The 25572-nt window shown below is 41.3% G+C and overlaps 1 protein-coding gene across 1 annotated transcript in view; it reads right to left on the bottom strand.

Moving 5' to 3' along the window:
- Positions 1-5231: 5231 nt before the first annotated feature.
- The window catches only part of olfml2a (olfactomedin-like 2A), a 28149-nt gene continuing 7808 nt past the window's right edge, over positions 5232-25572 (bottom strand). The window contains exons 2-8 of the mRNA XM_060881096.1: positions 13743-14006; positions 12111-12218; positions 11625-11801; positions 10311-10551; positions 8689-8985; positions 8118-8309; positions 5232-7389 (exon numbers count right to left, since the gene is read on the bottom strand). Coding sequence (XP_060737079.1) covers positions 6785-7389; positions 8118-8309; positions 8689-8985; positions 10311-10551; positions 11625-11801; positions 12111-12218; positions 13743-14006 — 1884 coding nt within the window. The 3' untranslated portion in view covers positions 5232-6784. The remainder of the gene's footprint in view (positions 7390-8117; positions 8310-8688; positions 8986-10310; positions 10552-11624; positions 11802-12110; positions 12219-13742; positions 14007-25572) is intronic.

Genomic DNA, 25572 nt, shown 5'->3' with positions numbered 1-25572 from the left:
TGTCGCCATTTTTCCTGCTCACCACAAATTGTTATTTTCCTTTCTCTTTAAAGCAGAGGATGTTTTTGGACGTCTCTTCATGCCACTATGTTGATGTGCTGTAAACCTTTAACAGTAATAAAGACCAACACGTCAGTACAGCAATGTTCCGCTTTTCCTTTCGCCTTTTTTTTCTGTTTTAATATTGGTTTCAGCTTTAATATCCCATTTATTCGACCAAAATTTCATAGTTTCATTTCTTCTTTCTCTTCCTTTAAGTTCCTTTTCTTTTCTCTCACTCTCTTAGGTATGACTTTAGAAGGACAAAAAATAAATAAATAAACATAATGTTTTGTTTTTTTATTTCTTCCTTACCGCAGCTTTAATAGCCTCCCTAAAGTTTACTCCTTTTAGCTTTAATTGCCCCACAAAATTTACTCACTGTTGCTTTAATAGCCCCAGAAAATTACTCATTATAGATTTAATAGCCCAAAAATCACACTTTAGCCTTAATAGTAAAACAAACAAACAAACAAACAAACAAACAAACAAATAAATAAATAAAGGTAACTGTGGCTTTAATAGACTCCCAAAGATTTACTTATTGTGGCTTTAATATTCCCCAAAAAGTAACAGATTATGTGGCCTTTATAGTAAAAAAATTACAATACAAAAAAAAACAACCAGTGTCTTTATTAGCCCCAACAAAATTACATATTGTGGCTTTAAAAGTGCAAAATAAGCTTTTATTACTTAATTATTATCCAATAATTGTGGCTTTATAATATTCACTGAATCAGAGTAGTGATGGGTTTAAAAAAAAACAAAAACATGTCAACTGTCCAACATTAATGTGCATCAGGAGGTCATTTTCTTTCCCCTGAGAGAGTCTGTGAGCCATTTCTGACGTTTTCTCTCCTCGTGTTTCGGATAATAATCAAACACACTGGCGTGTACTGACTCTGGACATATAATCACTGTCATGTGACACAAATGGATTAAATCGTAATAATAATAATAATAATAATAATAATAATAATAATAATAATAATAATAATAATAATAACAACAATTCATTTTCATTTCTAACAGAACTCGAGTCTCTCCGCTGGGGCAGAAACCGAGATCTCGATCACATTGGACTTTTATTTTAAAAAGTTTTTTTTTCTGAAATCGTGGATTGTTTTCCCTGTAAGGCTCACAGTCCTGATGGAGGCCACTCTAAATATAGTGTCTCTGGAATCGTGTTGTTTCTGTTACAGCCTCGTTCTCAGGAAGGTCAGCGGAGGAAAGACGCACTCGACTGCCAAAAACTCTCAGAGGAAGAAAATATACACAAAATACACAAAACCAGAGCGCATGTCGAGCTGCAATACAACATTAAAGACGTAAACTGACTCAGACCGGATCGAGAATAAAAGTATTAAAGAACGTTTATTGTACTTACATTAGATAGCTTGCTAGTTTTAAATAAACATTTAGCAGTAAGCTTAACGTTCGCTAACGGTTTCTTGGACTATGAGAAACTATAAAAACTTATATCGTAAAACTTTCACGTGTTTATGATCTTTTCCATTAGCTACATAATATTAACTAGCTACTGCTGGAGAGGTTAGCTGAGGTGACCTGTTAGTTAGCTAATGTTAGCACAGTGTCATGTTGACTATAAAGATAATACATTCATCTTAAAGGTGCGGTCTCTGTTGTTTGAAAGCCAATGTTGACATTTGAAATCACCAAAACAAACACACCCCTAACCCACCAGGGGTCCCACCCCTGTTTTAGCTCTGCCCACACATACATATGTAACCCAGGCAACTAATGGAAAGAAATGTGTCTTTATCATAGCTGAAGGGAAGAACAATACGATTGCACATAAACAAACAAGCAAAAATGACACACAAGCATAATCATGTAAAGGACAAAGACATATATTAGTTCTGTGTAACAAAACAAAACCAACGTTACTCACCTATCGAGAAGGAAAAAAGCGCCTCGGCGTCTTAAGTAAAGTTGGTCACATATTCACAGATTGGAGTTTCCTGAGTCAATAACTCCTGAGCTAAACACTGTTACTACACAAAACACGGTTGTAGCTGCGTCTCTACATTACTACGATAGAAAAGAGGTGTTATTTGTGTAGTAACAGTGTTTAGCTCAGGAGTTATTGACACAGGAAACTCCAATCTGTGAATATGTGACCAACTTCCTGCTCCTTCAGTTCTCTCCAGCGCTGGAAAGCTGATCCTATATTAACACGTCCTACTTCTTACCTTATCGTAAGTCTTTCTTCTCTTTCTTTCTTTGTTTTTATCCTCCATGTCAATGTTAAAACCGCTTTCTGCTAATGTCACACACGCACACTGAACACTCTTTCCGCCCATATTGACAAGCCCCTCCCCTTTATGCTCATTGGCTACAGGTTTGTTTTGATTTTTGTTTAGTTTGTGGTCCCGACTCAGTTTTCTGAAGCATTTCTCAAACAACGGAGACCCCACCTTTAAGTAATTAAAACACTGCACATTGTGTAAAAGGGTGGATTTGTACAGACTGTAGTGACAGAGTTGGCGAGCTAGCTTGTTTTTTTTGGTTGTAATCTGTAACTGGCAAGTAAAGCTAACGTATAGTGTGAACGATATCAAAAATTACATTTTACAAAAACATTTTGTTTACATAAATTCACCACATCTCCACCATTTAGTTTTCTGTTAGCACACATGTATAATGGTAGCAATTTTAGCTCATGCAAATGCTAACATAACCACCAAATGGAGCAAATACACCATGTTTTGTCCGCCATTTTGTTTTCTGTTGGCACAGATTTCAAGTGTAAATTTATTAAAGCATTTTCAGGATCTGTAAAAAAAATTTATTCTTTTAAACATTCACTTTTATTTTGTAGAGTAAAGACATCACGTCTTTTATCTGGAACTTTTTCATAAAGGGTCTCTGAAGTTCTGATTTAGAGACAGAACAAACGCTTACATAAAAACGCTTGGCTCGTGAGATTTACGTTTCATTCTGTCTTTTTTTTTTTTTTTTGCAGGTTTTTCTTTCTCTGTTTCTATCGTGTTTGATTTGACTGAAAGCAGAAGTTTTGTGCGAGCCCACGTGCGATCTTCGAATAGATCTTTGCTGTGAGAAGAACAGATGCTTGACACACCAGTGGGGGAGTCGTTTGTTATCCATCCGACAGGGAAAACCCTGAGGAATGAATCGTTACTTCAGTGGGACTTCAGCAAGAATTCCTCCAATTCTTCCACATAACCAGGGACATCTGACTCAGTCCATCACTCCCAAAGACGCCATTGTGTTTCCTTCAATAGAGTGTGTGTGTTTGTGTGTGTGTTACAAAGGCAGCCGTTGTTCCGATTAGCCTTGCTCAGTCTTCCGGTTGCCTTCACATCCACACAGGCTAAAAACATGATGCTAATAAAGCAGACGCTAGCAGAAAGCATCGGTATCTACACAATGTTTTAGCCTAAAATAAAAGTTACACAATACTTTACTCTCCTGAATGTCCTCAACCAGCCAAGTCATGCAGAGTGACTGAGATTCCCTTCTTTTGTTTTCACTGGAGCGCTAACATTAACACTGCTAGCAAGACAGATGCTTAGCATTTAATCAAATATGCGACAAAACTAGTTCATTCATTCATTCATTCATTCATTTTCTACCGCTTATCCGAACTACCTCGGGTCACGGGGAGCCTGTGCCTATCTCAGGCGTCATCTCAGGCGCCTATGCATGTTCTCCCCGTGCCTCTGGGGTTTCCTCCGGGTACTCCGGTTTCCTCCCCCAGTCCAAAGACATGCATGGTAGGTTGATTGCCATCTCTGGAAAATTGTCCGTAGTCTGTGATTGTGTGAGAGAATGAGAGTGTGTGTGTGTGCCCTGCGATGGGTTGGCACTCTGTCCAGGGTGTATCCTGCCTTGATGCCCAATGACGCCTGAGATAGGCACAGGCTCCCCGTGACCCGAGGTAGTTCGGATAAGCGGTACAAGATGAATGAATGAATGAATATGTTTTTCCTTCTGCAAGTCAGAAATTCCGTTGGTTTTATTTCTGACCTTTTCTTATCATGATCTTGGTGTTATTCTTCACAGCGCTACACACCCAGCTTAGGAAAACGTCCCTCTTTTGTGCTGCCTTGCGTTACAGCCTGAATCTGGATCATTTCCTCTCAGTAATTTTCTCCATAACGCGACTGTGCCTGTGTGCAAATGTGTTTTGTTTCGCAAGCTGCAGATGCCAGATATTGCTGCAGGAGACAGCGACAATTAGCTCTGACTTAAAGATGAAGAGATCCAGCAACATAACATGGGGAAGGTCAAAGGCTCTGCTGGGATCTTTGGAAATCACCAAATCTGCACTGGACCAAATAATGTAGATCGAGCGAGACGTTACAGATCATGAGCTTCTTCATCATTCTGTCATCTTGTCTCCTGAGCAGCTCTTGTAAGATACCGGTGATTTCCTAATATTTTTAATGATCTGGAGGAACGAGATGGAATTTCCAAGTAACCTCAGAAGGTTGGTGGGAGGTCTTGGACAAAAAAAAAAGTTTTTAATGGTCTATTTTGATTTTTCCATCATATTGTTGATGTTTGGGTTTGGATACATGAGCCTCAGCATCATTCCTGTACTGACGTCATACTGACGTTGGCACGGGACAGAAAGAAATTACAGCCTGTTACCGGGATGCTGCAGAGCCTTAAGGTTTTATTGGACGCATTTCAAAGCCAAACCAAATCCCTGAATCATCTCCCAATCCACACAGAACATATTAGCTGTCAATCAATTTCTGGACACGCCCACATCTCCCACAGTAAAATGTTGGAAAGCTTCAAGGGTGTGTCTTCATCCATGTTTGGAAGAAATCTAATAGAGGAGACCTCTGACCACAAATAGAAGACGATAATTAGATCTGCATTTTCTCGGACATGGGAACGGACATAGGGGAAAAACCTTTAGTATGTCACGCTATTAATGTTTGAATAAGGGGGTGGAAAGAAAGGAGGACATGGAAAATAAATGTTTCCATCTATAAGGGGGGAAAAATGAGCTCTGCTTTTAAGGCATCTTCCGGTTTCCATTTGATACCAGATACAAGGAAAGTATAGAGATTTTGTCAACAGACATTTTGTTTATATAGATACAAGACTAAATATTCAGAGACGTTTAGTCAACAAGGTCATTTTGTTCCAGAGGTACGAGACTAAATATAGAGTCTTTTTTGTGAACATCCGGATCCATGGTAACGGGGTTGAAGTTTATTCTAGTTATAGTGCAGAAAACATGGAACATTTCAGCCTCCATGCGTTAGTCATACAAAACATGTAACTTAACAGAAACTCATCCAGGAGTTTAACTAATGTTTACTGAGAGACATTTAAAAAAATAATAATAATAATAATAAAAACACCACACCCTTATTGATCTAATAAACACTTCGGTCGCTAACGGTTACAGGAAATATTTACAGTGCAAAAGTAATTTATATCTTACAAAATTAATAGCTGTAATAGTGTACATGAGTCATTTACTGTACATACACCGATACACCCTATTTAATACAAGTACCATAAACATCTTATATGGGATTTTATAGGTTTATTCACAAAGCATTTATTTTTATGATAAGTTTATATTCTTTTATAGTATTGTCATCCTTTATAAAAAAAAAAATAAAAAATACAAAACAAACATTCAGGTACAACACTCAGGTAGCCTTGCTAAAAGTGTACAGTTTCTGATATAAAGTGTGTCAAAAGTGTAATATAAAATGTACAACTAATTTGGGGAAAAATGTGTTGCTTTTAAAAAAAAAAACGATCTTACTTTTTTAATAATGTTGAATTCCCAGCAAAATTCAAACAGGAAATTGAGTTTATCGGTAAAAAGCATGCGAGGAAATTCAAATTAAAACTAGATTTGTAAAGTTCGTCGCAACAAATGTTGGCTTTGACGATGCAAGTATTCGCAAAGGCCGGTGCTTTTTGGAAGCAAGTGGACATAAGGGTTAGTGTTAGTTTTGGAGGCAAGTGGACAGAAAGCTAGGGTGCCAAAACATTTGGAGGCAAGTGGAGACAAGTGTGTGACATCATCCGAATACTCCTGAGGAAGTTCACCTCATTGTTCTGAGTGTTTTGATATGTCACATGTCCATGTTGTAAAAAGTTTTTTGATTTTGCATATTTTGGGGGCGGGGCTGCGACACAACCAAAAGGCCAGTCGGTACACCAATTTAAAACTTTGTTCAGAGTATCACCCTAAAGTAGCTGGCCGAGTTTGGTGTAGATAGTTTCGAAAGCTTGCCGAGTTATAAACCTCCAAAGTTTATAATGGGAGTCTATGGGAAAAAACGCCAATTTGAGACCCGGTACCGGAAGTACCGGTACTCGGATCGCTTAGAAAAGTAATAGCAACAAACTTCAGACCAGGATCTACAACATATCTGAATTTGGTTCATGTGGCTCGAAAGCCCTAGGAGGAGTTACTCTTTGAGGTGATTTGAAGACATTTGGGGTGAGCATGAAAGCATGAATGTACTTTTTCTGCTGGAAATAATTCTTTAAATTGAAATTCATTTTGAAGAAATAATTTTTAAAACACTAAATTTTAAGCTTAAAGTTACACTTTAAAGCCGTTTCTGCTACATGATTTAAACAACTTTGCTTTAGTCGGCACAAAGTCAGAAAGTGTCGCTTTCCCTTTTACAGTCATCATGATTTTCTTTATATTTATTTCTCTCTTACAAAAGTCAGATTTCCTGAATTACAGGTGAACGGTTTTCGCAGCCCCTCACTGGCCCACGAAGTGAAGGTTATAAGTGAGCTGGTGTCCGTTGTCCCAGCAATAAAGCACCTTCTCTTTAGGATTGTAGTCCACCTGGGTGACGAAGGCATACTCGTTGGTGAACGGGAGCCGCGGCGCCACCTCGGTGTTGGTATGTGTGTCATAGGCGTATGCCACCTCGCCCTCTCTCTGGTTGTACACGTCGATGGCATACAACACGCCGCACACGATGAAGCAGTTTCCGTACGTGTTGCGCTTCAGACCCGTCCTCCACGTTGTCTCCTTCTTGGTGGAGAGGTCACTCGGGTCCAACTTGCTGATGATGATCATCTCCTGCTGCGAGTAGTCATAGTCCATTGCCGGGTAGATCACCCAGAGTCCACTCTCATCCACAGCGAAGTCGATGTCCGAATGGCCGCGCCACTTCCACGGCGTCGTGTCTTCATAGACCACGTCATGGAGGAGCGTCCATGCCGCCACGTAGCGCATCCGCAGGTCGTACTTGATGATGTTCTTGGTGAAGGCTCGGTTGTAGTAAAAGGCACCATTGTAGACCACGTGACCCGTTCCTATCCAGTTATACGGAAGCTTGTAGAGGTTACTCCAGCGACCTGTGACCGGATACAGGAAGTCAATAAAAGAGAATAAAGTAAGAATTTGGACATGATTCAGAAGTTGAAGAAACCTGGAATGATAAGGATCCATATTTGTGGTTGGGGGGTTGTTGGGGTAAGGAGCATTGATCAAGGTCATTTATAAATATCCAAATAGAAAAAACTAAATGATTGAAAAATGAGTAGCAATGAGTGGCTAAAAGCTAACCCTGAGAACACTCTCACCACTGTTACCCACTGACTTTGGGTAGACATTTGGTAAAAGACCTTTTCTAGACAGTGCTATATTGTGTACAATTCTTTCCATTTTTAATAAAGTTACGCTGTGGGATGTCCACAGTTTAGGGTTGATCTTAAAACCAAGCCCAGAACCCAGACCTTTTTTGTTCTGAGTTTTTAAAGTGACGTGACATACGGCTAAGTACGGTGACCCGTACTCAGAATTGGTTCTCTGTATTTAACCCATCCAAAGTGCACACACACCCACAGCAGTGAACACACACCGACAGTGAACACACACCCGAAGCAGTGGGCAGCCATTTATGCTGCGGCGCCCAGGGAGCAGTTTGGCGGGGTTCGGTGCCTTGCTCAAGGGCACGTCAGTCGTGGTATGGCCGGTCCGAGTCTCGAACCCACAACCTTAGGGTTAGGAGTCAGACTCTCTAGGCCACGACTTTAGGCCACGACTTCCCCGACCCACGACTTCCCCCAGCAGGGTGTCTCACCTTGCTTAAAATTGTCCAGGTTGCGAAACTCCACAAGGTTGTTGCCATAGTAGTAGTTGGTGACGTAGATCCGGTTGTCCTTGGCTGCAGGGTCCTTCATCCAGGCGCCTTCATTACGCCCGTAGCTATGGTGCTTCTCTGGCATCTCCACAGACGCAATGGTACCCTCACACTCCAGAGGTTTAATGTACACTGCACAGGGCAAGACACACACACACACACACACAGATTTACTGAAGTTTTTTAACAGAAGCTTGTGGTTGTTTAGTGTCTCTGTAACCACCAGGTAGAGGAACATTAAGGATTAATGAATGTGTTTTTTAAGAGGGATTTCACCAAACATTGTTAAATAGTAACACAACTCATAGCAACAAAGTTTTACACAAGATTTTGAATGTGTAGCTAATAATATTTAATGAACAATAAAAAAAAAAAAACACTGGATGGCACACGGACCATCACATTCGCATGCTTGTTCAGACCAAGTGGCAATTTTAGAGAAGCCAAACTACTGGTAGGTTTTTGGAAGGTGCAAGAAAACCGGGGGAACCCGAAGGAAACTCTCATGTACCTGTGTTGTTAGAGCTGAGTTTTGTGCTCTTCAGAGATGGTGTGACAGTAACGGTGGGTTTCACCGTCTCTGGTTCTGACACGGTAGAAGACCTGGTGAAAATCTCCTCACCGCTGGTGGTTGTTTGTGTTTGTGAGGCAACTGTTGTCGGAGCAACAGTTGTCGTAGTTGTTGTTGTAGACGTCGTCCTTGTCGTTTTTGTCGAAGCAGAAGTGGTGCCCTCGATGGCCTCCAAGACATGTTCGGAACCTCCCTTGTCCTGGATTTTGTGGACGGTGTGGGTTTTGGCTGTGTTTTCTGTCAGAGACAAAGGAAGAAAAGTGTTACGACCACGAGTTCAGTCCCAAAGTATCCGAGATTCCACTTCAAAAGAGATATTTATTATTTATGAGATGTTGCGCCTCGTAGCGACTTCCTGCATGTAACCGAGTCTATCCTACAGTGTTTGGGTTTTCAAACTGAGTGCGTCTCAAGTCGCGCCATGTAAAACACATCTCCATGAAGACAATGTCGGGGGAAGAGAGCCTAATCTGAGCCCGCTTTTCCTGCACCCAGGGGGTGTTGTGGGGGCTTGGGAGGTTCTTCGTCTGGGACATTAAGCACGCGCTCGGGGAGAGTCAGACATAAATACGGCAAACGTTATTGCACATTCAGTCAAAGAATCCAATTACAACATAACTCCAACAGTGCAGGACAAATGAAGAAACCCCTTCAGGGAACAGGATCTAAAACTTCTCATACTGGAGACCACAACATGCCTTAGCTTTATAAACATCACAAGATGTTTGAAGTTCCTCAGGAAATTTCAAATACTCACGGTATGGGAATTTAATATCGTTGTTTTTATCCTCCGAACTGCAAATTATTATCTCGACCATTACAAGTTTATATCTTACACCTGTGAGTTCTTCACAGCTAGCAGTGATGCATCCATATCTTACCAGTTGGTTACATGCTGCTACGTAAAGACAAACAATCTGATTATTGATACAGATAAATCTGAAATTACGTCCTCGGATCAGTTCTAAGCAACTTCCTGCAAATTCTGCAAGAGCCCAGACAACTGGTATAAGGTAAAGGCCCTGGGTTTTGCCCTGTGAGACATATTAGCATTATCGAGTAACTGTTGATGGACCAGCCATGATGGACCTTCTCTTCTGCAATAAAGCCAGACAATGAAGAATCCTTTCTTCTGCCTCTGAGCCATTCTGCTGTTCACAATTACCTTTAACAGCTCTTACAAGGGGAAAATACAAGAGCAGAGGGATTACGGATGACTCTTTATAGAGCGTGTTTTAGAGATCCGGGTGGGTTGTAGCACATTGTTAAACCTCGAGGATGGAGGAGGGTGTGGCCCAGCAGGGGGGGCTGTGACTTCCTGGAAGTTCTGAATAATAAGTGAGTAGCACATGCACCAGGAGGTCTTATGAAGCTGTTCAGCCAAAACAGAAAAACAGCCCTAAAGCTAACATCCTTTTAATGAAAACAAGCTGAGTGATGGGATTCGTTTAGGTAGTGCTTTGTAACGCGTAGTCAAGAACTTATCACGAGGTGACTGATTCACGGGGACAAACACACACACACACAGACAACTCTGTCCCCTCTGGCTGCGCTGTCCGCACCTGACTCGTCCGTCCTGGTGGCTTTGTAGTAGGTGATGCCCCTGATGACCCCTGGCTGATGACCCGCCGCTTTGCTCTTGGGGGTCGGCTCTGGTTTCGCAGGTTTGGGCATTTTGGGTGGCGGAGGCTCCTTTTTGGGTTTGATGGGCTTCTCTTTGGGTGGTTTTGGAGGAGGTTTCACCACCGGTGACTTTTTGTTGGAGGGTTTTACTGCCTCTTTGCCCTTCTTGCTGTCGGTGGCCTGCAATCATACGTGAACCAGTGATCATTTGATTTACTCTCAAATAACGGTGGAACAGGACTGAGAAAGTCAGGATGAAAAACTAGCAAATGAATGATGATCTAAAGTCCTCCTGAGGTCCATTTACGATTAAAATACTTTGAAAAGAGATATTTGAAAATATATACTGCCTGTAGTTTGTCTCGTTTGTGGGCGTGGCACGGAGAAAGCAATGCGTCACTGTCGGGCGGAAACCTCGTATGTCCAAATTTGGTCAATTTCATATTTTTTCACATATCGATGCTATTGGTCAGTCCCCACGTGGGTCTGTTATTTTTACAAGTTATTAACCAATCTAAAGTCTTGAAAATAGCTTGAGCGCAAATCTCATAACTCCATTGGACACTTCAACTGTCCACCTCTTCCTCACTCCGTGGGAGAGCTTCACGGCATATTTCTCCTCAAGAAGAGTCGCAACGAATCAACACGTCTTCTGAGGTAAATGTCTTCAAAACACTGGGCTCAAAGAAAAAAAAATCTTGACCCCCGCTAGTTCTGGTGCTCGTCTGAGGACAGGAATTTAGCGCAAGACAATCCACTGCAACGCGGACTAAACCCTGTGCACTGCAGATAAGGTACGGCGTTTTTTTAATTTCCTGAAAAATAACGATTTTGGAGATACGAGGATTCCGTCTGACAGCAACGAATAGCTAGCTTAAGGTAGTGGCTATAGAAAGCTATTAATCCCAGTTAAGTCAGTAATCAGCTTTAAAAACCGAGTGTTTGATTTACTTTCCATGTTTATGTTTGGGGCAGATTTTCCAAACAAGGTTACTGCACTTGCGTTTTGTTACATTTTAAAACGGCGACTCAAATTTTTACACAAATACGCAGAAAATTACTCCCGTTTTCTTACTTCCGCTAGAATAAATGTATACCAATAACTAATTAATAATTAGTTAACTACTCATTAATAAAATAACTGTAACGTTTGGTCACATGACCAGACTGACGCTCTTACTAAACTTTAAAGGAAGATGATATATCTGTATTTAATGTGTTGTTTTGTGTGTATTTGGTGTCCATAGTGTTACCTGTGCCTTGTTGTCTGTCACATCTTTCTTCATCAGCTGCCCTCCTAAGCTGGAGATTTCCTTCTTAATGCTCACCATGATGTCTGAGTAGTTCTCGTACTTCTTCAGCTGATTGGACAGGTTCATTACGCTGTCTCGGATGAAGTCGTTCTCTCGGCTCAGGTTGGTTTTTATCGTCTGAGCGGGAAAAGGATCGTCAGGTTTGAATCTGGTTTCTATTTTGTCCAGTATTTGATCTAAATTCCTTCACCGGGCGTCCGGTCTGTCCACACCTCCGTCTAACTCTATACGACTGTTTTTAATGTCCAATCATCTACTAATTTATCCATTCATTAGATCTGCTCATTCATTTGGTCACATATTAATTAATTGGTTCATATTCTGTTCGTTCTCGTCCTATTTATCTTTCGTTTACTCCGTGATTCGTTCATTCTTTCATTCATTCACTTTTATTTTCAGTTATTATGTGGTTACGGACTTCCTCACCTCCTCCAGTGTGTTCATCTGAGCCACCACTTTATTCATGTACGCATGAACCTTCATCAGATCCATACTGTACAACGTCCCCTCCAGCATATCCACCATGGAATGCAGCTACACACACACACACACACACACACACACACACACGCACACACACACACACACACACACATGTATAAAATGTGTCTGGATGAAGAGTCTGTTATCAATAATCTTCCTTCATTCTAGAACTTCCTTATACAAATCTAAAAGATGTTTTGAAATGCTTCCTAAAAACATCCTGATTTTATCGGGAATCTCAGCAGGCCGCTGTGAACGGAACGTGAGGCGAAAAGGTCTGTAACTCGAAACTGATGCGTCTCTCTGTGAACTTTTGTCAAAAACTCGGACACGTGTTTCCTCTTTATTAACAGCATGCGTTGGCTTCTGGTCGCCTTCAGACCCCTGTAAGATTGTGTGAGTGTGTATGAGTGTGTGATTACATGAGTGTGTGTAAGAGTGTATGAGTGTATGATTACATGAGTGTGTAAGAGTGTATGAGTGTATGATTACATGAGTGTGTGTAAAAGTGTAAGATTTTATGAGTGTATGATTACATGAGTGTGTATAAGAGTGTAAGAGAGTGTAAGAATGTATGAGTGTATGATTACAAGAATGTGTGCAAAAAATTTTAGAGTGTATGAGTGTATGATTACATGAGTGTGTATGAGAGTGTATGAGTGTGTAAGAGTGTATGAGTGTATGATTACATGAGTGTGTATAAGAGTGTATGAGTGTGTAAGAGTGTATGAGTGTATGATTACATGAGTGTGTATAAGAGCGTTAGAGTGTGTATGAGTACATAAGTGTGTATAAGAGTGTAAGAGTGTGTAAGAGTGTATGCGTGTATGATTACGAGTGTGTGTAAAAGTGTAAGATTTTATGAGTGTATGATTACATGAGTGTGTATAAGAGTGTAAGAGAGTGTAAGAATGTATGAGTGTATGATTACAAGAATGTGTGCAAAAGTGTTAGAGTGTATGAGTGTATGATTACATGAGTGTGTATAAGAGTGCATGAGTGTGTAAGAGTGTATGAGTGTATGATTACATGAGTGTGTATAAGAGTGCATGAGTGTGTAAGAGTGTATGAGTGTATGATTACATGAGTGTGTATAAGAGTGTATGAGTGTATGATTACATGAGTGTGTATAAGAGTGTATGAGTGTGTAAGAGTGTATGAGTGTATGATTACATAAGTGTGTATAAGAGTGTAAGAGTGTGTAAGAGTGTATGAATGTGTGATTACATGAGTGTGTATAAGAGTGTATGAGTGTGTAAGATTATGAGTGTATGAGTGTTTGAGCGTATGATTATGATTATATAAAAACATACAAAAGAGTATATAATAGTGTGTGATTACATGAGTGTATAACAACATATAAAATAGAAATATAATAGAAATTAATTCTAAAAATTCTCTCTATATACAAACATTTACAATAAAAGAAAAATTATTATTACAGTGAATATGTAAAACATTTCAGGTCATAAACAACACTCAGGCAAATCAAGTCATGCATTTACACAGTAACGTGTGTGTGTGTGTGTGTGTGTGTGTGTGTGTGTGTGTGTGTGTGCGTGCGTGTGTGTGTACCTTGAGCAGCTCAGGTGCTTGCTTCCTAAGTTTCTCTGTCCTCCATTCATTCTCGCAGGGGTTCAGGGACGAGGGCGGAGCCGTGCACGAGCATTTACAGTCCGATCCTGAGCTCACCGTCTCCACTGAGTAAAAATCGTCCACTTTGAGGGTCCCGTCTCGAAGTCTGGCACACGCCTCGATGCTCAGCGGCCGCATCACACACTTGCAGCGGCAGTCAGAGCCCTCCGACGTCATCCTCACCGGCTCCAAGTCCCCGAAAACCTGTACACAGACAAATGAGATTAGGAGACATGACACTATATTACACAGACATATGAGATTAGGAGACATGACACTATATTACACAGACATATGAGATTAGGAGACATGACACTATATTACACAGATATATGAGATTAGGGGACATGACACTATATTACACAGACATATGAGATTAGGAGACATGACACTATATTACACAGACATATGAGATTAGGAGACATGACGCTATATTACACAGACATATGAGATTAGGAGACATGACACTATATTACACAGACATATGAGATTAGGAGACATGACACTATATTATAATATAAACTATATTAGTTTGGACTAACTCTATGCTTCTGTAAGCTTTTGGTTTAAAGAAAGTGTTGAATTTCCCACAAAGTCTCAAGGCTCTGATAAAACGAATGAGTCTCAGACACGAAAAAAAAACCCCACACAAATCCAACAAGATTTCGCACCAAAGAAATAAACAGCAGGATAAGCACAGAATCGGTGAGTACACACAAACCAGGTGCACACGTTAGGAGAAATAACCAGCGCCAAGAGTAAGAAGAAGAGTAAGCTTTTAAACCAGCACATGGTATGAACATTGATCGCAAACATTAATTTTTTAGAACATTACCAGGGCTCTCAAGTTTTGAAGACAGGCAAGCGTGACATCTCCAAAAAAAAAACGGATCACTGACCGCAATTTAGAGAGAGACAGAGAAAGAGAGGGAGAGAGAGAGAGAGAGGGAAAGAGAGAGAGGAAAAGAGAGAGAGAGAGAGACAGAGAGAGAAAGAGAGAGAGAGAGAGCGGGGGGAAGAGAGAGAGAGAGAGCGAGAGAAAGAGAGGGGGGGAGGAGAGAGAGAGGGGGGAGAGAGGGAGAGAGAGAGAGAGAGGGAAAGAGAGAGAGAGAGAGAGAGAGAGAGAGAGAGAGAGAGAGAGATTATGACTTGTGGTGATTATTTTAAGTGTTTGTTACCTTTTTGGACCCCTTTATCATTTGTAATGTTGCTCCCATATAAAACAGTTCAGCTCAAGCCCAGACATTTGGCGGGAGAATGTGAGAAAAGACCCAAATGCGTGACTGTCACTCTCAATGTGTGACACTTGACAGCCCTGCATTACGTCTAAAGGTCTAAAAACCTTTCTGGCTAATTTTTACTACTGTAATATCAGATTGCCTCACAACGTTATTAGGACGTTATAAGGATGTTTAATAAGGTTACAGCATAACGGTCTTATCCCCCTTTTCCACCGAGGCAGTTTGAGTGCTGGTTCGGAGCCTAATTTAGAACCAGTTCTTTCTTATTCGACAGCCAAAGCACCGGCTCTGAACCAGGAAAAGTGGTTCTTAAGTAGCACCAAAACGTTGCTGGTCTAGACTTAAGAACCGCTTGTGTCAGGGGCTGTGGGTGGGGCTGTGGGCGGGGCTGTGGGCGGGGCTACTGTTAGCGCATTTGATAATATACCAATGTTTAATACACTTTTACTTTACCGCAATATGATCAATTATCAGCACATGATCGTAAGTAGCTACATGCTAAGGCTAACTTTTTTCTGTGTTAATGATAAAATAATGTTTGACATTGTTGTTGATGTGTTTGTGTTTGTCGCTGCTGCGCTAACGTTGCTGAGAAACGTGACACGTATACGGTGACGTCAGACTCGGCTCTGTGATGCTCTCTAACCGATGGAAAGGCAAACCGGTTCTTAGAAGGTTCACCAGTGGAACCTTAAAAGAACTTTAAACCAGCACCAGCGCTAGCTCTGAACCAGCACCCGGTTCTTTTTGATGGAAAAGGGGCATTAGATCTTCTTAGCGAACATTCTAGAAATAACAAATCCAGACAACTATGGATTACCATAGTTATCCGTTGCTTGTATGTTTTTAGAACGTTTCTCACGCAACCATCCCGACTAAACATAACGAACACTGCGGAAACATTATTAAGTTTTGGGAGCAAAATTCTAATAACATAGTAAAGCAAATCGTTATTCAAGCATATGCTTTATATATCGTCGCAGGGACGTTATTTTTAGAATGTTACACCTTGATCCTCTTAGATCATGTTGTCTATTTAGCAAGAGTTCTAATAACGTTAATGTTACAGTAGCTGCTCCACAAATTCCTACCCAAACTCTTTTCTTTCTCGCACACTTTCTTTCAGCAAACACTTCAGAACAAACAAGAGGTCTGATTATCTGTCATGTCCTTCTGCCACAACATGACCTCAAGCTGTGATCCCTAAGGTTTCCTGGAAGCCATTAGTGATCAGAGTCTTGGAGCAAGGCCTTGTAACGTTTAGCTGAAAACCTGAACCTAGTGTTTGCCTCTTCTAAATAAACACTGCCGTTTAGCTTTTCCCACACACAAGCCTCGGCCATGCCAAGAATCCTGCCTGAAAATCCACCGTTAATGAATCGTGAATCCATTTGCTTAGGAGAAGAATGAGGGGCATCAGGGGCAGCAGGCACTGGAGATACTGTAAATATTTGCTCTTTCTCTCCATCTGCTAGATGTTATATAATGTCCACGACTGCTCACTTGAGCTGTACCGAGGTACTGGCTTTGAACTTGTACTCGCAGGAACTTGAGCTGTCCATAAATTCAGCATCGTGATGAAACTTGATGGAATTTGCATGTTCACCAGTACAGATCTAATCATCTCGTCGTCTCGGTACGTCTCCAACGCAACCGCATCTTGTAACTATGTCGTAAAGCCTTAATTGGGCAGGTATGAGGGTTAAAAAAAATGGTAGATGAACTGGAGCTCAGAGCGAATATACGATATCATGAGGTATTTATGATGAAATCCATATGCGCTTCAAAGCCGAAAGCTTTACTGTTACCACGAACCTACTGACAACCACAGCGGTTTAAAATAAGCAGCCATAAAAGATTAGGATGTGTGAAGTTCCACAGGACCGCTCTGTTTTGAAGTTTAACCTGTTTTGAGGTCAAATGGACAAATGATGGTGTTGACTAATCATTTGTCTCATGAACAGCAGGAATGTATCTTTCCAAAAGTTACAGAGGCCACGCCTCCTTTATTGAGACGGACAGATACAGAGTCTACGCCTCCTTTATTGAGACTTACAGATACAGAGGCCACACCTCCTTCCATGAGACTTACATATGTAAAGGCCACACCTCCTTCACCAAGATTAACAGATACAGAAGACACACCTCCTTCAGTAAGACTGACAGATACAGAGGCCACACCTCCTTCCATGAAACTGATAGAGAGGCCACACCTCCTTCACTAGGACTGACAGATAAAAAGGCCACACCTCCTTCCATGAGACTTATCGATACAAAGGCCACACCTCCTTCACCAAGACTAACAGATACAGAAGACACACCTCCTTCAGTGAGACTGACAGATACAGAGGCCACACCTCCTTCCACGAGACTGATAGAGAGGCCACACCTCCTTCCATGAGACTTACAGATACAAAGGCCACACCTCCTTCACTAAGACTAACAGAGACAGAAGACACACCTCCTTCATTAAGATTGACAGACACAGAAGACACACCTCCTTCAGTGAGGCTGACATATACTTAGTCCTTACCTCCTTCCATGAGACTGATAGAGAGGCCACACCTTCTTTACTAGGACTGACAGATACAAAGGCCACACCTCCTTCCATGAGACTTACAGATACAAAGGCCACACCTCCTTCACTAAGACTAACAGATACAGAAGACACACCTCCTTCACTAAGACTAACAGATACAGAAGACACACCTCCTTCATTAAGATTGAGACACAGAAGACACACCTCCTTCATTAAGATTGACAGACACAGAAGACACACCTCCTTCAGTGAGGCTGACATATACTGAGGCCTCACCTCCTTCCATGAGACAGATAGAGAGGCCACACCTCCTTCACTAGGACTGACAGATACAGAGGCCACACCTCCTAACATAAGACTGACACATGACCAAACCTACCTCACTTAGATTGGCAGAAACAGAAGCAACACCTCATTACTGATAGGCACAGAGGCCACACCTCCTTTATTGAAGTCTGACAGGTACAAAGGCCACACCTCCAAGGCCACACCTCCTTCATTGAGCTTGACATGGACAGAAGCCTGACTGGCCACACCTACTTTACTAACACCTACTTTACTTGTTGTCATGGTGAATTCTAAGCCAATTCACTATCTATGTGGCTATCAGTTGACCAGCTCATGTGGCTGTGTTTGGATTCTCTGGCCTGATCTCTGGGTTGTTGGTTCTGAGAGCTCACAGCTGTCATCTTCCCCCTGAGATTTAGAGATCTCTGCTGAGACCCAAACTGGGCCACATGTGGAACTGGTTACAGCCTGAGATTCTTCACTGTAAGCTCCTGCTGTACGAGCCGACGTGTTTCAAGACATCCGTTCATCTGATCTTGTCTCTTAAGTGCCACGTTGTTGTTGTGCATGTGTGTGTGTGTGTGTGTGTGTGTGTGTAGCAGCGATTGTTTGTTTGATGTCTGCAGTTTGTTTCTGTAGCTCTGCACTAGCTGGTGTAGCTTAAAAGATGCTACATCCGGGTATCTGCATGCAGCCCTTCAGCTCAGACACCAAGGTGTGCAGATGAGGTTTAGGTCTCACTATCATCTACTGACATCACTGCCGTTTACCAACATCATCATCCTCCACCACTATCACCATCAGCTACCAACATCATCATCGTCTACCATCATCACCATCAGCTACAGTATGACCATCATCTACCACCATCACAGTCATCTATGAACCTCACCATAACATATCTATCATTATCATTATGAACCTCACCATTTATGCTGCGGCACCCGGGGAGCAGTTGGGGGGGGTTCCGTGCCTTGCTTAAGGGCACCTCAGTCGTGGCCGGCCCGAGACTCGAACCCACAACCTTAGGGTTAGGAGTCAGACTCTCTAACCATTAGGCCACGACTTCCCGCGCCATTATTATGAACTCCCTCATCCAGATTGACATACAATTTTATTTCAGTTTATAAACCTGAGCAATTGAGGGTTAAGGGCCTTGCTCAGGGGCCACAACAGTGCCAGCTTGGTGGACTGGGATTCGAACTCATGACCTTCCGATCAGTAGTCCAACACCTTAACCACTGAGCTACCACATCTTTATCAACTCTATTGTTTTCTATTCTAGACTGATACACCTCTATTCTATTATTCCAACAAAAAAAAAAACTGAATTGTTTTAGAAAATCCTTCCTTCTTCTTGTAACGTATTAGATGTGCGAATTAGCATATGTAAATTACGTACTGTGACATCATCTGGAAACTTTTTAAGCATGAGTACAACATGCAGTCAGATCCTTCCCATACAAACCAGGGCACAGACAGGAAACCACTCGTTACACGGGATTAAAACCCGAACACACACACACACACACACACACACACACACACTATAGGATTCACTGTTAATCACACGCTCAGATGACAAGCTCTATGTGCGAGCGTGTTGGAAAAGCCTGCGCTACAGGAAGAGATTAACGCAGCGGCGTTAGCGTTGCGGTGTGAAGCCGCTACGTGAGAAGGGCAGATACGTCGATTAGTTTCAACGTGTCAGTAATTCTGCAGTGCCAGCAAACACAATATTCCCTTTTCAAGCAGCACAATGGGGCCATTATTGCTTTTTTTTTTTTTAAACACGATAATTAGGTGAAAGATCTCTAACATTCACACATCAGAGCCTACTGACTTCCAACAACGAGTCTGATTGTTAACTGGGATGAAGTCATTTCTGTCACGTGCATGAATCCCCGATGGCCTTCCCGATAGACTACACGAGACTATAAATAAAAACAATTCAGAACAGAAGTTCTTTTTCTAAATAAACTGCTTTGTATTTCAGGCATGTCTTTGTTCAGCTTTGCAAATCTAAGGTTTATCTTCACACACTCTTTATAATGCGCTATCATTTCTATAGCAACGGCACGTGTAAAGTTTTCTGATTTACGGCTTAAGGAAGGAGTCTCCGGTGTCAGTGTGGTGCGGTTTGTCTGTGACATTTTTCCTGTCTTATTCAAAGACATTAAACGTACTCTAGCTTGTAAAAATTGTTCAGAGAGGATAAGAGGAATAATAAAACACTCCAGGACAAGCTGTGATAGGAAAATAATCAACTTCAGAGTGGTTCAGTAGCTACGCTTTACCATCACAAGTGTTTTCATTCATTCATTCATTTTCTACCGCTTATCCGAACTATCTCGGGTCATGGGGAGCCTGTGCCTATCTCAGGCGTCATTGGGCATCAAGGCAGGATACACCCTGGACGGAGTGCCAACCCATCACAGGGCACACACACACTCTCATTCACTCACGCAATCACACACTACGGACAATTTTCCAGAGATGCCAATCAACCTACCATGCATGTCTTTGGACCGGGAGAGGAAACCGGAGTACCCGGAGGAAACCCCCGAGGCACGGGGAGAACATGCAAACTCCACACACACAAGGTGGAGGCGGGAATCGAACCCCCAACCCTGGAGGTGTGAGGCGAACGTGCTAACCACTAAGCCACCGTGCCCCCCACTCTTCAGGAAATCCATTCAGAAATTCTGATAGCTTTTGCTTGCCAGTTTGCTTTCAAGTTTCTGTGAACATTAGAAGCTCCGAAGGGACGACTGGAACGGACAGAAACGGTCGGCGTGTGTACAGCGACGGCTCACGTTTGTTCCCTGAATCTGTTCCGTCACCTGTCACTCACGTCACCTTCAAAGCAGACCACACAGGGACGTGACAGGATTCCCAACATCCCAACAGGATGTCAACACGTGTGTACTCACCCAAATGGTAATAATTACAGTAGCTCTTTGGAAGAATGTTCGTGAGATCAGGGAAATGTCTTTCTTTAAATTCATATTATTCTATATAGTAGGGCTGGGCATTTGGCCTAAAATCAAAATCTCGATTAATTGAACATTTTAACTCGATTACGATTAATGAACGATTATTTTATTTTTATTTTTTTTGCCCTCATAGTTCACCGACAAGTTTTGTTTAGTAAATATGCTCACATATTACAAGTGAGAGATCTTTGAAGGAAACACACACTATCTACAAGCTATGATTATTTATTGAACATCAGTGTTGAACAACTGAAATTAAAGCACACGTTGTCTAAAACGAACAGTCACTTTGTTCTTATTAAAAAAGTAAAAATAAATAACTTGCACTTTTGGAAACAAAATAAATTATTTTCAATGTTTTTCATATTAAAAGTAGAAAATAAGCAGTATCTCTTCTAAATAAAACAACTCTTGTACAGCTTCGCTCCACTGTAGCCGAGGGAGTCGTATCCTTTGCGATGTAATAACAAATAGCGTCAGTTATTTCTTTCCATCTTCTTGAACTCTTCTCATACTGTGTGGCATTTGTGAATGCATTTGTTATCGACATCTGCTTTGCGGAGGCACTTGTTGCTGGGCGCTTGTCAGTCTCTTTTTGTTTTTTTGAGCCATGTACTGTTCATATTCGGTAACGTGATTGCGCTCCAAGTGTTGAAACAAATTGGTGGTGTTACCTTTGGACGTCGAAACTGTTTTTCTACAGTGTCTACATCTGACTTCATTTTGTTCGATGTCATCCTTACTGAAGCCAAAATGTGTCCAAACGACGGAGACTGCGTTTTTCTTTGGTACAAGCTGCTCTTGTTGCTCAGTTGTCTGAGTGTTTAAGCTCTCCATGCTCGACATGTCGGCGGAATAACGTAACGTAACGTAACGGAGCGGGGTCACGTGACTCCACACGCGGTAGTGTTTTTAATGGGAAAGTAATCGAAATAATCGACCTGGAAAAATTTGATCGATTATAGGTTCTGAATGTCGATTTCGATTACTTTTCGATTAATTGCCCAGCCCTACTATATAGTTGATATACAGTGTATATTTATACTTAATTTTCATTTTGAGCGTTTTCTATCAAGGTCCCATAGTTTTAATAGGTTTATAATTATTTATTTATTTTGAGTTTTTCATGTGCTGATTCTGGTGCTACTTTGTTAGCTGGTGCTATATTTAAATTTGTTTTCCCTTCTAGGGTTGTGTGATACTTTGGAGACTAACAAGAAGATAATCAAAACTTTTCAATAATTGCAAACTTTAATGAACGAATAAACGAATTCTGTCCAAAAAAATAACAAAACAAAAGAAATGCATGTAGGATTGTTTTTAAAATGAAACACCGTAAGATAATTGGTACTAACGTCCGTCCTACTGAATCTAACGATTTAAAACATTATATTTTTGTAAAAATTGTCATTATGTAAAAATTCACCTGTAAATAATCGAGCATCGATTTTTAAAAACGTAAAAAAACAACAACGCTGCATTGTGATGCGATACGTTATATGCAAATGAGTTAAATGATAATGAGTGGACAAACAAAGTGCGAACAATTCCAATATAATTTAAAAATTATATTTATAAATTGCACATACATGTATATTATGTTATATATCGTATTATATTCATTCATTCATTCATTCATTTTCTACTTCTTATCTGAACTACCTCAGGCGTCATCGGGCATCAAGGCAGGATACACCCTGGACGGAGTGCCAACCCATCACAGGGCACACACACACACACACTCTCATTCACTCACACAATCACACACTACGGACAATTTTTCCAGAGATGCCAATCAACCCACCATGCATGTCTTTCGACCGGGGGAGGCTTTCGATCTGTGAGCCTTGTCTTTTTTTGGTAAATTTGAAAAGTCCTGGAAAATGATCTTTGAAAAAGAGTGGGAACCCTGTAAAATATGGGTTATGTTTAAACGCTAAGAATTCACAGCTGTCCCATGAGTTTGCTGTCATCACGATAGGTTTTGGATCTAAAAAAATCGAACCAGTTACAGAATGTGGATTTATTTTTTTTTAATTACCTCAGTAAGCAGCGATATTACAAGACATGCATAATAAATGTACAGTATAGAACACGATATTCTGTTTTGTGCTTTTTAGATATCATTAATCAGGTGTTGGATGTTTATATGTCGCCGTTGTTTCCCAACAGAATGCGTAAATTCCTTACGTTTATTGTTTCCGTCTGTTTTGTCTATATTTTATATTCGTATTTTTCTTTTAAAACGCGACTTTTCACAGCAAGTATTCTATTTTCTTGCATCCTAAACATCTACACGTGATGGATCTACACATCTTGGATCTACGGTACAGAGACAGACAGAGACACATAAACAGCTTGAGCAGGAATGTTGTAGTGTACAACCGAAATCAACAAGTCCTCGCTAAGCTAGTCTGGGGATCATTCACACTCCTGGGCTAATTATGTGTGTCTAATGAGTGTTAAAACTTCAGTAATGTTTACATTCTTAAGCCTGCTTTGGCATTTCTACTGATCTACTAAGATCTTTGAAATTTATCGCAGTTCAATCGCAAAGTCAATGTTTCTTTATAACCACGATGATAGTAGTGACAACACAAGTATATCAAGTATCCTGACTCTGTTACCTGTGTGTTCTTGGTTCTTTAATGGGTTTAAATATCACATTTAACAATTAATTAAATCAATCCTCATTTGAGCTGCAAGTGAAGACATTACTAAGAAAAGTTTTCAGTTCTCTGTATAAATTAACGCTAATATGTGTTGAGTGTACGCTCAAACATACGCAATATAAATATATGTAATGTACATATACAATATAATACGAGGGGGGCACCGTGGCTTAGTGGTTAGCACGTTCGTCTCACACCTCCAGGGTTGGGGGTTCGATTCCCACCTCCACCTTGTGTGTGTGGAGTTTGCATGTTCTCCCCGTGCCTCGGGGGTTTCCTCCGGGTACTCCGGTTTCCTCCCCCGGTCCAAAGACATGCATGGTAGGTTGATTGGCATCTCTGGAAAATTGTCCGTAGTGTGTGATTGCGTGAGTGAATGAGAGTGTGTGTGCCCTGCAATGGGTTGGCACTCCGTCCAGGGTGTATCCTGCCTTGATGCCCGATGACGCCTGAGATAGGCACAGGCTCCCCGTGACCCGAGGTAGTTCGGATAAGCGGTAGAAAATGAATGAATGAATGAATTTTCCAGGACAACAAGATTTTTTCCAGGACAATTTATGTTTTCTCTCATTTTCCATGTGTTTTCCAGGACTGGAACATTGGTCATTAAATTTCCAGGATTTCCAAGTTTTCCGGGCCGCGTGGGAACCCTGTTTTAGCTTGAACGCACTGAAGAATGTTGTGTTCATATGAAACGGTTTTCTTGACTAAACTAATTGATGATATAAGCAGCGGTTAAACCGGCATCCGTGCCACTAATCACCAGATTTAATTCATTTCATCAATCCAGGGCATTCTTCCAATCATTTATATAATCGGGGCCTGATCACAGCTTGGCTAATATTTATTAAACTAAAAAAGAGCATTCAAGTGTGTTTTGGCTCACCACCAACTATTCCCTGCTTCTGTTATTATTTTTATTTCAAAATGCAGTCTTATCATCTTTATTAAATTTTTTGTTTATACTAATCTCTCCCTTGGCTCTCGACCCTGGATCCTGCAGCTCGGATATATTCTCTTCTCGTTTCCACAAGCCCTGAGAGACTCTGCGATGATCTGGAGACTCTGAACATGACACCGTGCAGAATTAGATGTGAAAACGAGTCCTGAGGAACGCGACGTACTCCGAGAAGTGCTGGTGGTCAAAATCAAGCCAACATTCAGCGACTGGCAGCTTCTGTGGCAGACCGCGAGCCAAATTGTTGTTTTTTTTAAAAAAGAAATATCATATTTAATAAGTGTGTAACACAAGAAAGCGTAAAATTAGCTATATTTAGCAAGTATGTGGCTTCGGACTCTGTGCTAACCAGTGATTAGTCAATCACCTAGCAAGCTTGTTGCAAAACCTCTTAAGACTTGAAATAGTGAAATAGAGGCTAATTTAAGACTAATTTATCGTGCGAACAGGGACAGGCGATAAAAAGTAGTCACAGTGAACATATTTTATTATTTTCTTGGATGCTGACACATATTTAGTTAGCCAGAGTGCATTTCTCTGATATCTAAAATACAGGTGTTCATGTGTGCTTTTTTCAATACTAATACTTCTTATAAAACTGTAAATTCTTCTGTGAACAAAATACACAGCAAGCAGGAAGTCTATCAGATGGTGTTATTTACTATAGCTTTCATTTTGTTTACTTTGTTTTGTTGGAGAGTTAGCTAGGCTTGCTAATTCATTCATTCATCTTCTACCGCTTATCCGAACTACCTCGGGTCACGGGGAGCCTGGGAGCCTGGATCTCAGGCGTCATCGGGCATCGAGGCAGGATACACCCTGGACGGAGTGCCAACCCATCGCAGGGCACACACACACACACACACACACACACTCTCATTCACTCACACAATCACACACTACGGACAATTTTCCAGAGATGCCAATCAACCTACCATGCATGTCTTTGGACTGGGGAGGAAACCGGAGTACCCGGAGGAAACCCCCGAGGCACGGGGAGAACATGCAAACTCCACACACACAAGGCGGAGGCGGGAATCGAACCCCCAACCCTGGAGGTGTGAGGCGAACGTGTT

This window comes from Tachysurus vachellii, chromosome 11 (genome assembly GCF_030014155.1).
Source record: "Tachysurus vachellii isolate PV-2020 chromosome 11, HZAU_Pvac_v1, whole genome shotgun sequence".
Lineage (NCBI taxonomy): Eukaryota > Metazoa > Chordata > Actinopteri > Siluriformes > Bagridae > Tachysurus > Tachysurus vachellii.
This window is presented reverse-complemented; position numbering and strand designations above follow the sequence as displayed.